This window comes from Nelumbo lutea, chromosome 4, assembly GCF_056320005.1.
Source record: "Nelumbo lutea isolate HS-2025 chromosome 4, American lotus-T2T, whole genome shotgun sequence".
In the NCBI taxonomy this organism is placed as follows: Eukaryota; Viridiplantae; Streptophyta; class Magnoliopsida; order Proteales; family Nelumbonaceae; genus Nelumbo; species Nelumbo lutea.
Window position 1 is genome coordinate 22,565,018 of NC_142687.1, and position 16,851 is coordinate 22,581,868.

The window sequence follows — 16,851 nt, forward strand, 5'->3', positions numbered from 1 at the left end:
TGATAGATATCCTAATCCAAATCCTACACCCGGACAAGTGATAGGCCCTGATTTCCACTTGAATTACCAAGAATGCCCCTTTACCCAAATTACGCTTTTAGTAAGGTAGTTGTGGTAGTTTCACGTCTGTCTTCGTGGCTACATGGTCTTTACCCTGCTTCTCTGTAAGGTTATTCTCGGTAATCAAATCCAAGTCTATCCAATATGAATATTTGAAAACAAAAGACAACTTACAGAAATGTGATGTGAGCGACGGATATTTGTCAGAGTTTATGGTTGTTAATGTCCGTTGAAACTTGAGAGCACTGAGCACATGGTCATGGACGGAGACACTCGCTTCGTCGCCGGAGAATGACAGGTTTCTTTCCTTCGAATCGTCGGAATTTCGTAACCAAGATTCTTTCAAAACTTTTCTGAGGCTGAATTGCACCCAGCTTTGGGCTCTAGTGTGATACAATTGTTTCGCCGTCCCTTTACATTCGTGGTCATCGGAACCCTGTCTTTTCTTTTCTGTCCAAAGGTATCTGAAATGCAAGATCTCCAGTCAATGCGGAATGGAGGCGGTCGTGTCTTCGTCGGAGACCGACGGTTGCGTCCTCACCCAAATCAAGCCTTGAAATGCCCGCGCTGCGACTCTCTCAACACTAAGTTCTGCTACTACAACAATTACAATCTCTCTCAGCCCCGCCATTTCTGTAAGAGCTGTCGAAGGTACTGGACCAAGGGCGGCGTCCTCCGTAACGTTCCTGTCGGTGGAGGTTGTCGGAAAACCAAACGATCGAAGCCGAAACCCTCTTCGGATACCAACAAGGAGAAGAAAGCTACCACCTCCTCGCACTCGAGCAGCGAGAGCTCAAGCCTTTCTGCAGCCACGACGGCGACAACGACGGAAACAGCGTCAGCGCCTTCTTCGAGTTCTGCAGCAGCAGAGCCAGAAATAGGGTTGCTTAATTTTCCCAATTCTAGGCTGTTCCTATCTCAAAATCCCAGCCCAAGTTTCGAGCCATGTATGCTGGACACGCTCGAGAAACCGTCAGCGGCTGACGGCGGTATCTTCCCCGAGAGCGGAAGCTTCACGAGTTTGATAACAGGATCAAACCCAGGACTTGTGGGGCTAAATTACTCGGATATTTCACCGTTCCGGATGCATGCACAGCAACAGAGGATGGCAAGTATGGTGGAAGAGATGAAGATGCAGGAATTAACCGCGGGAGGGTTCATAGATCAGACCTTTCCTGTAGAGTTGCCAGTACCAGGGTTGCAGAACCGGACGAATAATGGCAACGGAGGAGGGATAATGGGATTAGATTGGGCGAGCAGTGGAGATGGAGCAGGAGGCTTGTTTGATTTTCCAAGCTCCATTGACCAATGTTACTGGGGTCAGAACCAGTGGACTGACAACGATCAAGGTCTCTACCTCCCCCAAAATTCACCATTTTGACTGCCAATTCCGAAAGTCGGAAATAAGAGAAAAACGATGAAAACGTATATATATATATATATATATATATATATTAAACGGAGAGGAACCATCCATCTTTGTAAATTTTTATTTTACTTTCATGGGTTTTCTTTGGGCCTTCGGAGGTTCTTCACTTCTGCGAAGTGCTTGGTTTGAAGATAATGGCGTTCCTCTGCAACTGACTTGCATGCCAGTTTCTTTTTTTTTTTTTTTGTATGTGTTGATTTCCCTTTATAATTTCTTTTCTTTACTTAGAGGACTTATTTCTACTGTTTATTTATGGAATTAATTATTAAATAAACATATATTAGAGATAGACAGAAATAAGATTTTTCTTTTTCTTTTTTCTTGATGAATGAACGAGGAAAGTTAAGAGTTAAGACAATTCTTATTTGGCCTGTGCAGTTGAGTGCCGGTGCTTTGTGATGATCATCGCCGATTAGTAGGTTTTCATTCTTGAATTTTAAGATTTGTGGTTGATAATTTTTTTTTTTTGGTGTACCATGAGGTCAGTGACAAATATCTCTCCTCAGGGGTGGAGCCAGGACGGGGCTAAAAACTAATAACATTATTGATTTATAGGTACGTGTATGAAAATATAAGTGGACGAAAATTTTCCGAGGAAGCTTTTGACCTACTTTACCGTCTTTGGTGGTGGCATTTTATGTATGGTGGTAATTTTGTCTCGGTCGATTTCGATGCCCCGATTATTGACCATAAATCCCAGGAACTTGCCTGTCCGTACCTCAAAGGCAGATTTCATAGGTTTCATCTTTAAGTTAAACTCCAGGCATCTTTTCAAGACTGGAGTCAGGGCGGCTAAGCACTGATCCGCTGTTTTTGTTTGGACGATTATATCATCTACATAGTCTTCCAGTAAATCATGAAAAATTATTATCAGAGCCCTTTGATACCTAACTTTTGTCTATGTCAGAGTGATGCATGCGGATTTGATTATACCCGGAATAGCCATCCATAAATGAGAAAGATTTACAACCAACGGTGTGGTCGATTAAAAGATTCATACAAGGTACAAGAAAATCATCGGGATGTAAGTAGAAATTGTGGGGATTTTAAAATGCATAGTTGGGTCATGGCCCTTTGGCCCTTGGACCTCCTCAAATTCCATTTTTCAATGGGGTTAAGGACTTAAAAACATCCTATCACACATCTCTTAAATACTGAAACTTCCTCTGTTTTTAAATTGGACTAAGACCTCCCTTATTAGGTGAGATCATTGGACAAAAACCTCCTCTTCTCTAACAAATATACTATGATCCACTTGCACTTGATATCATGTGCAGGTAAAATTTTATAAAAATCCAATTTTTCCCTTATTCAAAATTGAATCCCCAATATAATTTGGCTGTTTCTGATGTCCAGAAAAAATCCCTTTCCAGTATTTCTTGTCTCACTATTCAGTATTTCTGTTATTTTTTGTTTTAAATTATTTATTAGTGATAATCTCTGTTTTCTTCATGAGTCAAAATATGTAAGAAAAAAAATCTATACCAGATTCAACTATAGGAGATTCTATAAATATGATTTCGGAGAAAAGATTGGTCTTAATTCCTCTACGAAACTGAATAAAACAACCATAAGCATTGTCAATCGACTTCATAGCCAATGAGTTATGAAGAAGTAGTGGGTTTACTTTCTCTCCATTTTTAAAAATCTGTTGGATTTTCATTGGATGATTTGAGAACTTCCTCAATTAAACCAATGAGTAGGCGTTCAAACCTGGGAGATGGAAAATCAAGACTACTCCTGTATTGTTTGTAATTAATTAAACTTACAACTTTATTTCTTTTCGGGAGAGGTGCCTTCAAAATGATTGTCTTTCGAAAATAAACCAGGATTTGCAAAGAATGGTAGATAGCTTGCTACAATGAAGGGAGACTTTTGCAAGACATCCTATCCCATTTCTTCCTTGAGTTTACAGTTTATGTGGTTTTATTTGAAAATTTAAAGAGTGATAGAGGGTAAAAATGTCTTTTAATGGATTTTGTCAAATATAAAGTCATATTCTTCTAACCTGGGAGGTTTAAGTCTTATAAAATATTAAAGGGGAGGTATAAGTATTTATCACTGACCTCAGGGGAGGTTTAAGTCTTTTACCCTTTTTCAATAAATACCTCTCTTTATTACAGTTAAAGGGGAGGTATAAGTATTTATCACTGACCTCAGGGGAGGTTTAAGTCTTTTACCCTTTTTCAATAAATACCTCTCTTTATTAGAGTTACGTTATGTTAACTTTGAAAAAAATTCTCATTTAATTGTTTAAATTTTTTAAAATTCTTAAATTACCCTTATTTCTTTATTTATTTGAATGATTTATGATTCAATTAGTTTTTTTTTTTAAATATTACATTGAAGCCCTATTCCATTTTAAAACGAAAATGGTAGATGCTTCTTTCTAATAGATATAAATTTTTGCCTTCGTTTGGTTATTTCATTTTGATTTGTTGGAGAAAGGAGTGGATGATTTTTATGTTTTAAGATGAAGAGAGACATTTATATGAGTGAAATGAATTAAGAATTTAAACAAAAAAAAACTCTATGTTACTGAAATGATTCTTATTATTTTAATTGGTTTTGTTTGGATTAATGGATGTATTATTAGGATTTAAGAGAAAAGTGTAAGAAAAATAAAATAAGGAAAGTTTAGTGGATATTTTGATAATTTAATACATTCCAACACCTAATTTAACAGTCAAAATTGAAAAAGAGATGACGCGGATTTGGGGTGGGGATCACATTCTCCATCCCCAACCCCAATCCCCATTGGGATAAAAGTTGTCCTTTATCCATGATTGGGTTGGGGAGGTTAGGTACCTAACGGGGATGGGAAAAATTGCCATTCCTGATCCCTAGTCACAAAGTAAAGTTCAGGAGTTATTTTCCATTGACCTCATTGTAAATAGGGGTGCTCATGGTCATCGTGGGCTCATTTTTGAAACCGAACCCAAGTTGATTAGTTAAGCATTGATTTTTTTGTTTTTCTTATTTATAATTGATGAATCAATTTTTTGGAGATGCATCAATATTTTGTGCTAAGTACCTCGTCATTTGGTCTGCTTCCAAGTGGCTGATGACTCAGAGACCGAAGTAAACTTGCTGGATGAGGACCTAGATGCCGAGTTGGGGGCAGATTAGGTGCCAAGTTAACTGGGCCGAGCTGGGCAGGTTAGGAGCCGAACTGACTGGGCCGAGCTGGGCAAGTTAGGTGCCAAACTGACTAGGCCGAGCTAGGCAGGTTAGGTGACGAGTTGATTGGGCCGAGCTAGGCAGGTTAGGTGATGAGCTTACTAGAGTGCCAAGCTGGCTATTAGGTGTTGAGCTGACCAGAGGGCCGAGCTGCCTATTAGTTGCCGAGCGGAACAGAGGGCCGAGTTGCCTGGTGGCGAGCTGGATTGATTGTTGAGCTTCGTAGTTCTTTAGAGAGCTGCAAGGAATCAATGTCAGAGGACCCAAGGTGGCTAACTCGGCAGGGTCGCTCCGATGCTTAAATCAGTACTCTCATAGTAGACAGTGAGCTAAAAATTACAAAGTATGAGAGCTAGAATATGCTTACTTGCCCCCCTATGCCATTGGGGTTGGTGCCTTTATATAGGCATATTTTGACGTGGGCTTCACGCACCGCATCCGAGATTTTTGAGAAGTCGTCTAAGTGGTCCGAGATTCCCTAAGGCAACTGCCATGCACATTGACCACCCTCCAGATCGTTCGGTACATGCACCAACTTCTAAGAATTGTGGGAGTGTTGGGATATGCATGTCGAATTTGTCAGTGAGCACGTCTCGTAGGTCGCTAGGTCGCCAGGTCGACGCCTATGCCAGGTCGCCAGGTCGGCGCCTGTGCTAGGCCGCCAAGTCGACGCCTGTACTAGGCCACTAGGTCGGTGCCTGGTCCAGGCCTCCAGTTCGACGCCTGGGCCAAGCCGCTAGGTCACACTAGGGCTTGGCCACCAATTCACTCCTGTGCTAGGTCACCAATTCGCGCTTGGGCTAGGCCGCCAGTTCACGCCTGCGCTAGGCCGCCAGTTCGCGCCTGGGCCAGGCCGCCAGTTCGTGCCTGGGCCAGGCTGCTAGGTGGGACACCATCAACTTGGGTAGGGCAAGTTGTTGCCTAAGTGGTTCTGGGTGTCACCTAGTTGTTCTAAGGTGCCATGTTGTAACAAGTGTTCTCTCTGCCGTGCCATCAAGTGCCATCCATCGTGCGTATAACAACCACTCCAGTGTCCAAGTGTGTGTCATGGGTGGGCTATGCATGTACTTTTGTATGGGATATTGCCAATGGCACTATTGTAATATTGTAGTATGCTTTTTCACCTTTTTGATGTTTCTTAATGTCACTCCCTCAAAAGCTTAACGTACTCTTTGAGGGGAGGTAGGTAATCGAGTGAGCTCATAAGCGTGTAAAGGTTAAGCACGAGATCCCCTCGACACTGTACTGTGTGCTTGTGCTTACCACTGATTAATGCAATACAAGTTGCCTTTTGTCTAATTTGTGTGCCTTCTTGTTGCATTTTGTGTGTTGTTGCTTGCATTTGTAGGCTTTCTCGACCCCATCGAGCGCTGCACAGGGCCTCATTGATTAGCCCCGTGACAGTTGGTATCAGAGCAGGAGCTCCTACACACACTCTGGACCTTGTCTTCGTCCCTACATCAACACAATGAAGAGCGACCGTGGCATTGCCGATGACACACCACATGGGCGGCTTCAAGCACACGACACTGGTGAAGCGCCACTTGACGAACCTACCAAGACACAAGCCCCAAAGGGCCATACAACTAAAGCTAGCAAGCACGATAAATCAGTCGACAACCTAGCTACCGTGGACATGCGCCTCCTACGTTGCGAGGTGACAGTGGGAGAAACCCGTGATTGGGTTGATGAACTCCACCTCAACATTGAGACGGTTGAGAATGTAGTGGTGGAACTAGAAGGACGTTTCAATGGCGCCTTCAGAGACATGCACACCACCATACAGAATTCGGGAGTTGGGCCTTCCCAAAGCAACCTACAGGGCTTGATAAACAGATTTCAAGCACAATTGGATGAGATGAGAGATGAGATGACTCTCCTAAAGAGGGTGGTGGCCAACGCACCTAGCACTCCCTCCACCCTAGCTTCTATGAACATCAAGATCCAAGAGCCAACACCTTACTCGGGTGCTCGGGATGCTAGGGAGCTTGACAAGTTCTTGTGGCAATTGGAGCAATATTTCTCCGTCACTGGCATCATCAACAACCATACTCAGGTACGTACAACTGCTATGTATTTGACTGATATCGCAATGTTATGGTGGCGTAGGTGTTGCCAAGACATTGAACGTGGAACCCGCACCATCGACACCTGGGTGGGATTCAAGCGTGAGATCAAGCATCAGTTCTACCTGGAAAATGTGGAGTACCTGGCGCGCTGAAGAATGAAGAATCTCAGACATCAAGAATCACTACATGACTATGTCAAGGAGTTTTCGGCCTTGACGCTGGAGATCTCTGACATGTCAGACAAGGATCTCCTATTCGATTTCATGGACGGTCTCAAGCCATGGGCTGAGCTTGAACTCCAGCGATGCGAGGTTGAGGACCTCACCACCGCCATGGCCGTAGCTGAGCAGCTTGTTGATCTGAGAACGCCTAAGGAAGATGTGCAAAGACCATCCAACCCACATACCACAACTTTGAGTGGGGAAGATCAACAATCAACCTCTACAAAGGAGAAGCCAGTGCCTGCGGACAAGCCCTACAATTACCAACAAGGGAAGAAGCCACAAGGAGGCCCAAGCCATCAGGGCCACCAATCCACTAGGAGACCTCCTCCTGCGCCTTGTTACCTTTGCAATGAGAAGCATTGAATGAGTGACTGTCCAACCCGAAAGAAAATAATTGTCCTCATCGCCAAACTCAGTGATAGTGAAGAGAGTGATGAGGAGAAACCCACAACGGCGCCAAGAGTAGGCACCCTCCAACTCATCAACGCCATGGCCAAGAAAGAGGCCACATCCAAGCGGCCCACCAAAGCCCACAAGGGGCTGAATTATGTAGACATCACTCTCTGCGAGAGGCCGACCCAAGCCTTGGTAGACACTGGGGCCACCCACAACTTCATTTCTCTTGTAGAGGCCAAGCGACTCGGCTTGACCACCACCAAACAAACGGAGTGGGTCAAGGCTATCAACTCCGGGGCCAAAGCAATAGAGGGCACAGCCCGTGGAGTAGAACTCCGAGTTGGACCATGGAAAGGACCCATCAATCTATATGTGGTTCCCTTGGATGATTTTCAGGTTGTTCTTGGAGTGGAGTTCCTCAAGCAGGTGGAAGCAGCACTTATGCCACACATCAACTGCTTGCATATTCTGGACAAACACTCCCCTTGCATGGTTTCTGTCTCATCAGCCGTGAAGATACTTGGGAAGCAGCTTTCAGCCTTACAGTTGTACCAAGAAACCAGCAACCATGAAGACAGCGCCGTGTCAACAAGGAAGAACCCCTGTCAAGTACCTCACATCGACACTAGAACTGGTTGGGAAGTCGTCACCAGGAAGAAGTCACCCCCAAGACAGTTCCATTTCCAGCACCAAAGCCAATGCCAGCGCCCAAGTCAGCACCAACATTGGCATCAACATCAGCTTCAACACCAACCACATCAACAAAAGTCGACTTCGCAGCAGAAGCCACAAGTGCCTGCAACTGATGGGCTCAACAGAAAACTCGAGGTCGTGTCAAACCTTGCCCACATCTACTACCACAGTCAATGGGGAGAGCGAGTGCCACCCAAGCCATTTAGGGACTGCCTTTACATCATCCCTCAGGCTAAATCCAGTAGTAGCCTTATGAGTCAACCTTGGGGAAAAATAAATGGGAACCAACACCCTAACAATCCAAAATATCATTTTGACCTAGCCCTGGCCACAAACCTTCCAAACACCAAGCTAGAGCAACCAAAATCCTACCTTGAAGTAGCCAGGCAAGGACTTACCGTAGAGACTAGCCATAGGTTTTCCTGCCATCCAGAACACATTGAAGACTTCCACCCATCATCATGCCCAGGCCTTGGAAGAGATAAACTTCGTGGAGCAGCTGAAGAACCCTCCTTCATCAACAGCAGATCGGAGCCTCAAGCAAAAGCTAGTCTTCGAAGACAAAGACTGAATTGAGTGGGGGAGACTGTAACAAGTGTTCTCTCTGCCGCACCATCAAGTGCCATCCATCGTGCCTATAACAACCACTTCAGTGTCCAAGTGTGTGTCATGGGTGAGCTATGCATGTACTTTTGTATGGGAGATTGCCAATGGCACTATTGTAATATTGTGGTATGCTTTTTCACCTTTTTGTTGTTTCTTAATGTCACTCCCCCAAAAGCTTAACGTACTCTTTGAGGGGAGGTAGGTAGTTGAGTGAGCTCATAAGCGTGTAAAGGTTAAGCACGAGATCCCCTCGACACTGTACTGTGTGCTTGTGCTTACCACTGATTAATGCAATACAAGTTGCCTTTTGTCTAATTTGTATGCCTTCTTGTTGCATTTTGTGTGCTATTGCTTACATTTGTAGGCTTTTTCGACCCCATCGAGCGCCGCACAGGGCCTCTTCGATTAGCCCAATGACAATGTGTCACAATATCATTGGAGGGCCAAATCCACCCTCATCATTTGCCCCCCACTCCCGAGCTGAAAGCAACTCGACGAAGGGAGTAGATTACTCCTTTTAGCCTGAAATGACTAATTCAATGAGCTCGTAAGTATCGATTCAATTCCTTAGGCTCTGAGAGCGACTCACAGTTCACTCTCCTTACCCTTGATTTTTCCCATGCCGAAGAGGCGATTGGGTCTTATGTGGTGTCGAGGTCTTTCATCAGCTCGGCACCTTAGAGCTACGACTGCACTGCATCAGCCTTGTTATTGACGCCGGTTACCCACTCCTACAAGAAGCTACTAGGAGCTCAACCTATGGGGGCAGCACTACTGACTTTAGGTCACCAGCTCAGACGGGAGCCTTGGAAGGCTCGACTGGCAGGGGCCTCCATGCAGTTTGTTGGCCACCTACTCCCGCGGAAGCCATGAAGAGCTCATCTTTGTAGAGGGTACCTCGTGAAGAGGACTGATGAGGCTTTATCCGAGTTGAAATAAAGTTGGTAGAGCTGCTTAGTCTGTTGGCCATCAACTTCCTGCATAGTCTTTGAGTTCATAAAAAAATGGAAACTAGAAAGTGAGAGATTTTAGTTTCTAAAATGTGAGAAATTAGCTTTCTGGAAGAAGAGGACTTAGCCTTTCGAAGGATGAGAACTTACTTTATGTAGCGTTTCCCACAGACGGCACCAATTGATGAATCAATTTTTTGTGCTAAGTACCTTGTCATTTGGTTTGCTTCTAAGTGGTCGATGACTTAGAGGCCAAAGTGAACTTTTGCTGGATGAGGACCTGGATGCCGAGCTGGGGGCAGATTTGGTGCCGAGTTAATTGGGCTGAGCTGGGCAGGTTAGGTGCCGAACTGACTGGGCTGAGCTAGGCAGGTTAAGTGACGAGCTGACTAGGCCGAGCTGGGCAAGTTAGGTGACGAGCTGACCAGAGTGTCGAGCTTCCTATTAGTTGTCGAGCTAACCAGAGGGCCGAGTTGGATTGATTGTTGAGCTTCGTACTTCTTTAGAGACATGCAAGGAATCAATGTCAGAGGACCCGGGGTGGCTAACCCGGTAAGGTCGCTCCATTGCTTAAGTCAGTACTCTCATAGCAGACTGCGAGCTAAAAATCACAAAGTATGAGAGCTAGAAAATGCTTATTTGCCCCCTATACCATTTGGGTTGGTACCTTTATATAGGCATAGTTTGGCGTGGGCTTCATGCACCGCATCCAAGATTTCCGAGAAGTCGTCTAAGTGGTCCGAGATTCCCTGAGGCAACCACCATGCACGTTGACCACCCTTCGGATCGTTCGGTACATGGGCCAACTTCCAAGGATCGTGGGAGTGTTAGGATATGCATGCTGAACTTGTCAGCGAGCACGTCTCGCAAGTCGCCAGGTCGGCGCCTGTGCCAGACCGCTAGTTCAGCGCCTGGGCCAGGCCGCCAGGTCGTGCCAAGGCCAGGTCGCTAGTTCGCGCCTGTGTCAGGCTGCTAGTTCACGCCTAGGCTAGGCCTCCAGATCGGCACCTGTGCCAGGCCGCCAGGTCGCGCTTGGGCCAATCCGCCAGTTCACGCCTGGGCCAGGCCGCCAGGTGGGACACCATCAACTTGGCTAAGGCAAATTGTTGCCTAAATGGTTTCGGGTGTCACCTAGTTGTTCCGATGTGCCATGTGTCACAATATCATTGGAGGGCCAAATCCGCCCTCATCAATAATAATATATTATAAATAAATATATAATAAAAAAGTAAAAATCGATATAAAATACTAGATTTTAAATAATAAATAATTTATTATATATTATAAATATCTATTTATATATAATTTATATCATCGGTTTTTTTATATTGATTAATCGAAACCAAACCAGTACCTTTTGTTTTTTAAAAATACCAAACTAACTTATTTGATTAACCTGAATATTTGGTTCGATTTCGCCGATTCTATTTGGTTTTTCAGCTTTTCTATTTTCGTGCTCACTCTAATAAATTAATAAGGAGTGTCTTTATAATTTACCTTTTTTTCTCCATGGGAGAAAACGGACTAACCCAATCCCCAACCCATTACACACTAAAGCCTCCGCTACAGGCCTACAACCAGCTATTTGATCAACGTCATTGCAATCCAGAAACATTACCTATAATTACAGTCACATAACAACTCAACGACCCGCCAATGATTTTTTATTACAGCATGTGTAATTAGATAGTGATTTGATGTGATATTTTGTCTTTTTCACCAAACACCAATGTGTTTAATCACTGTTGTCATTGAATTGTTCTACTAGGTAACTCTTGTGATAAGAGCGAGTGATCCTAAGCCTATGCTACTAATAAAGGTCATTAATAGTTAGTTTGGTTGTCGAAAAATAGTGGGGTGAGACATTTTCTCATTTTTTGTCACTATGTTTATTTCCTGAGACCCATTATCCTATAGAATTTGTTTCCAGTGTTTGGTTGATGAGATCAGATAAATCCAAGAATAGATTTACAAGAGAAGTTTATGTTGTTAGGACAAATAAATCATGAAAAAATTAAATTCACGTTAAATTTGTAACAAAACACTTTCAGTTTAGTAGATTTATACAATGAGCATGGGTTTATAGCAACAAAAAAAGGGGTTTTAGATATGACAACCCAATAGCAAAGGGTTAGCAAATGGAGAAGATATGGGAAGAAAATGAGGATGAAAACTTCAATCTCCAGAGACGAATCCATGCTCCCTGTCCCCTAAGCACCTGAAACACATGGAAGGAAAAATGTTCTTCATAAAAATGCAAAAAAAAAAAAAAACGTGAATGATGTGTGAAATGGAATCATGTCTCCTCGACGTCTGAGAAGACGAAGACAAGGTTACCTTCACTGGAGAAGACAAAGACAATATCCTATCTCCTTGTCGTTTGAGATCTGAGGTTGAAGTTTATGGAGGAAGAGAATGGTATTTTTGGTGGAATAAAACACCAAATAACATATAACAGGATGTGAATACTTACCAGAGGTTATAATCCTCATCAGAGATGAAAGATAAGGTGGTTAGAGTTCGGGCAATTGCAGAGATGGGAGATGAGAACAGTCCACCCTGAACAAAATTTTCTCATACTTGTGCAACTTTCATTTCTCAGTGGGGTTGCACCTATTTGGTGAGACCTTGTGTACTCTATTTTGAGAATACTAATATCATTTCATCGCATGATATCTCTCAAAACAAACATGAGAAAATAAAAATATTCGGCAAATATTCCTATTTTCGCACGAATCAAATGAACCGTAAAGAATCTGGATTCAGTGGACCATTGGGTTCACGGGAAGCGTGCACCCTCCAATAGGAGGCATGCACGTCACCCACTTCAAACTCATCTTAATGTTAACGAGATTTTGGGCGTTAGTCAATTGAATCCGGTTGAACTGGACAGAAAAAAGACAAAAAGGCAAACAAATATTCATTCTTTTGAATTATTTGGGATTTGGGAGTTCATTCAAACTCCCTCCCATTTTCTCCTCCGAGCCCTAACTCAGAAGCAAACCATCGACAATTTCACTATGCAACCAACGCCCGTGAGCGTAAAATACACCGGCGGTCATCAGTCATCAGAACCAAAGTCCACTAGGGAAACGGGTACTCTTGCTAATTAGATCCAGTTTCACAGTTTTGTACTAAATTGGCTGGCTTACCATCGTGATCTTGTGCAACAGAAACAGCCTCAAGCAAAGTTTTATTTATTTGGGGTTGCCTTCATGAATGCAATATCTGGGTAAACTCTATGAAAGATCACGATTCATGTTTGTTACACTGTGAGTTATCATCTTTGCTATGGCTTTGTTGTGTGCTAGTAATAGCAGCCATTTGTTCCTTCATGGTTTGATTCTCTTCTTCAATGTCTGCAATCCAATACTTACCGGCCAGCGTGGATCACGTAAATGAAATTATCTTTTTCTATTGGTACTTTTGTGGCATCACTTCTTGGGTTACTGGTAGTACAGACGGCCATAGTGAAATATGGTAGGGCCTTCATTGTATTCTCAGTCTGTATAACTAGTTATGGCTATAAGTATTGTTCTGATTACCAGCTTTGGAGCCTTTGGATTCCATGGAGTATAAATCCATTGTTTGATTTTGTTGGGGATTTGAATGAAGCTGCCTCCCCGCCCTACTCCCGCTCTTCTTTGTCTCTAGATTCATACCCGAAAAACTTATATCCAAGCAACAAGTATCAAAAAAACTTACGTCCAAGTAACAAGAATAAAAAAAACGTGAACCAGTCAAGTAGTATTCATTAAAATGAGAGCATTCAATTGATAACTAGTAATGAGTTTTGCCGGAAAATGAGAGCATATCCCGCATGACAGTCCACAAATGATGAGGCAACAATCTGACATGACCAATGGCCAAGTGAAAATCGGGACCAATACAAGTATTCATTCATCCTGTCATACACAACAATGTCTGTAGGACCTGTGCAAAAAACGGTGCTACCAAGTTTTGAATGTTGACTTAACTGTTAACATTCAACTCGGCTGAAATTTTACAGGAGGCCTATCTAGAAATCAAGCTTCCATCTGAGCAGTTTTGTCTGCCTCTTGGCGTTTAGACAACACCACACATGGGACAATAAAATTAACCCAAGGAACAGAATGATTCTGAAATAAACAACAATAGCATATGCAGATTAATTATCTAATGAATAACATTGATGTGCCAAATGCACACAGACGATAATCCAAAATAAATTACTTGGATCTGATTTTACAAACGAGCAACAATACCAGGTTAACAAAATTACAAAATTCCGAATGTTTTAAACTCATTTAATCGGGTTATTTCTGGTTTCCATCTAAAATGAAGTCAACAAGGAAATTTTTCAAAAAAAAGGATCAACGACACTGAACATTTTTTTACGCACATTAAGACTAATCTATCACCAAGATCTTCCAGCTTAAGCAACCGGGGGGCGGAGAACATGATCTTGTGAGGCACCAATTGTAGCAGGTGGCATGAATTGTCACATGGCAACTCTAGGGTACCCAATGGATGGCATTAGCTTGTTTCCAGTAGCTTGGCCTTGTTTCCAGTACCCAGTATCTTGAACAGGCCAGCAGACAGAACTCTGCAATTGGAAAAGCAATGGTGTTAAACTTCCATTGAGAATGTGGAGCAACATCTAATGGAACTTCCTCCAAAAACTAAACTTTAGTAATGAAAAAAGGTAAGGAAACAGAAAATATAGCTCAGGCTAACCTTCAACTCTTTGCACTTCTGTAAACAAACTAATGCATTGCTTGGTTTAATGTGGTAAAGAATACCTACCAAAATTAAAAATGGCCAAAGCAGTACTGATCTTCATGACAGGAAACTAGTACGTCTTGAGAAACCAGCAATTTCTAGTAAGGAGCTAGCTTGAATTTCATAATCAAGAGACCTGTAGCTTATAGCAGTCACTACAGTTTCAGAAAATTATTTAAAAAAATCAAGCAACATGACACTGATGTAACTTCAAGTGCATCCACAGTGGGGACGGGGGAAGTAATGTTCGCGATGTACCATTTTGGATAGAAGCTCCTCATGGACGTCGGTTGGTGTTGGTCGCCGATGTTCTGGTAACAAGATAGGGTTCAAATGATACGGTGGGGAGAGTACCGGTTCCCCTGGTGGACCTTTGTTCTGATGGCTGATGACCGCCGGTGTCAGATTAATGAGATGAGAATTCAAAGAAGAAGAAGAAGGAGACAAGCATACTTATCGCCAGTTGATTTCTTGCCGTCGATGTACTTCACACTCATGAACATTAGCTGTAAAATGGAATCACCGGTGGTTTGCTTCGAGGTTAGGGCTAGGAGAAAATGGGAGTTCAAATGATGTCCCAAATCCCAAATAATTCAAAAGAATTTTTCTGTCCGGTTCAACCGGATTCAATTGACTAAGGCCCAAAAGTCCGTTAATGCTAAGATGAATTTGAAGTGGGTGACGTGCACACCTCCTATTGGAGGGTATACGCTTCCGATGAACCCAAAGGTCCGCTGAATCCGGACTCAACTGTAAAGGTCACTCCGAGTGGAGTGGCGTTCTGACTTTTTTTAAGGATAAGTAAGGGTATACGTGCAACAGCACGTGGAAAGTTATAACGATACAGGTTAAAGTATGAAAAAATAAAAGGAAGTAGCTTTGGAGGTTCAACTAACAGAGAGATCTTTAATAATGTTTTGTGGCAAATAAAGATATTTTCAAATAAACAAAAACAGAGGTTAATATATATATATATATATATATATATATATATATATGATTGAATAAATGAACTGTTTTTTACAAAATAAAATAATAGGCTGGTGATGGACGGAAGGTAATTCAGAAAATACAGACCCAGTTTCTGAACGGTACTAAATACAAAGTGGGGAATGGTAAAAGGGTCTAATTTTGGAATAATGACTGGTGTAAAGAAGTCCCCCTAATGAAAAAGAAACAGTTACAGAATACTTGGAAAGACAGAATGGACAAAGCATTGGAACCCTAATCAAATTATTCTAGCTATTGTATGACTCAATCATACTAAGTTGTGATTAACAACTTGTGATGGAAACAGGGCACACTTGTTAAAGAGTAATTCATTTCAATTAACAAATCAATCACTGGGTCACCAGTTCAACCATCTGGGTGTGTCCAACTCTTACGACTCTGAAAAACCATTCATCAATTTCAATGTAGTCCACTGATCATTGTTAACATGCCACCCGTCCGAAACTTGTCTCAAGCATTGGAATGGATCCCTCTGTATTGCAATCACCTTTCCCCCCCAGTGTAGAATTCACAAGTTGCTAAAAGGTTTTGTAATGTCTAGAAATTCATAAACATCTAGAGTCAGCCGCCCCTCCTTGGAGGGACACAATTAATCGAGAGAAAATTTAAGCTTAGGTTTTGGCTACAATCTTCATCTTGTTAACGTGTTTCTTGAACAGAGTATCTAATATAGTAGATTAGATCCTATATAAGAATTCTTAGAAAACAAAGTAAAAATTACCCAATTTACGTATCAAGATCCTTGTGCTGTAATTTTGCTTTTGTAGTCATATCGAATTTGGGCAGCAGAAATTCGAATTAATTGAATACAGTTCTATGTGGGCACTACCAACATTGAACATCCATGGAAATTAGCCAAATAAATCTTTTAATTTTCTGTCAAAATTCAGTCAACGTTAATGGTTTGTCGATTGACATTTAGGCCCCATTTAATTCATGGGAAGAGGGGTCTGGAATTGGAATCGGAATAGGCTATTTTGATTTCAACTGTTTGGTTGGGTGGAATCGGACTTTCATTCCTGTTCTTGCTGGAATGGCCATTTTCTCAAATGAGGGAATGGCCATTCTCTACCACTCCCTTGGGAATGAAATCCTATTCCTGCTGATTTTAATTTTTATTTCCATTCTTGTTTGAACCAGAACAGGCTATGTGAATGAATCATTCCAATTCTGATTCGGGAGGATTTCGATTTTGACGCCAACTATAAACCAAACGGATCTTAAAGAAATGTTGAAAGGTTCATTGTAGAGACCAAACAAGAGTCAAACCTGCGAGAGAGATATGAAAGACCACTGTACACTCTAATAGTGGAGGAAGAGATGAACAGGAAAAAGACTATGGAGTTGGGAATTCGAAGCTCGAAAACCGTGGCAGAAAACAACACCACAAAGTGCAATTCTATGCTGTGAGCCCAGAGGTGAATCTAACTCCAGGCCTTGTGATTAAACAGAGACTGACGCACTCAGGTTCA

General features: G+C 42.4%; 1 protein-coding gene and 1 long non-coding RNA gene across 3 annotated transcripts; one reads left to right on the forward strand and one right to left on the reverse strand.

Annotated features, from left to right (window-relative positions):
- The first annotated feature begins 240 nt into the window (after nt 1-240).
- LOC148854574 (dof zinc finger protein DOF5.4-like) lies at nt 241-1,456 on the forward strand. The gene has a single exon (XM_088982933.1). It carries the CDS (start codon nt 530-532, stop codon nt 1,439-1,441), a length of 912 nt encoding a protein of 303 aa, XP_088839059.1. The 5' UTR covers nt 241-529; the 3' UTR covers nt 1,442-1,456.
- A 12,292-nt stretch (nt 1,457-13,748) lies between these two features.
- LOC148854575 (uncharacterized) lies at nt 13,749-14,927 on the reverse strand. 2 transcript variants are annotated; one of them, XR_016112277.1, is made up of 3 exons: nt 14,627-14,927; nt 14,393-14,504; nt 13,749-14,192 (listed from the first exon to the last, which is right to left on the reverse strand). It is a non-coding gene; the product is annotated as an uncharacterized LOC148854575 (long non-coding RNA). The 2 variants fall into 2 exon arrangements; XR_016112278.1 differs by having other exon boundaries at nt 14,393-14,510; nt 14,627-14,903.
- Between the last annotated feature and the right edge of the window lie 1,924 nt (nt 14,928-16,851).

Excerpts from the sequence above, each read along its gene's own strand:
- LOC148854574 (XM_088982933.1), top strand. The coding sequence starts at position 530 with ATGCAAGATCTCCAGTCAATGCGGAATGGAGGCGGTCGTGTCTTCGTC.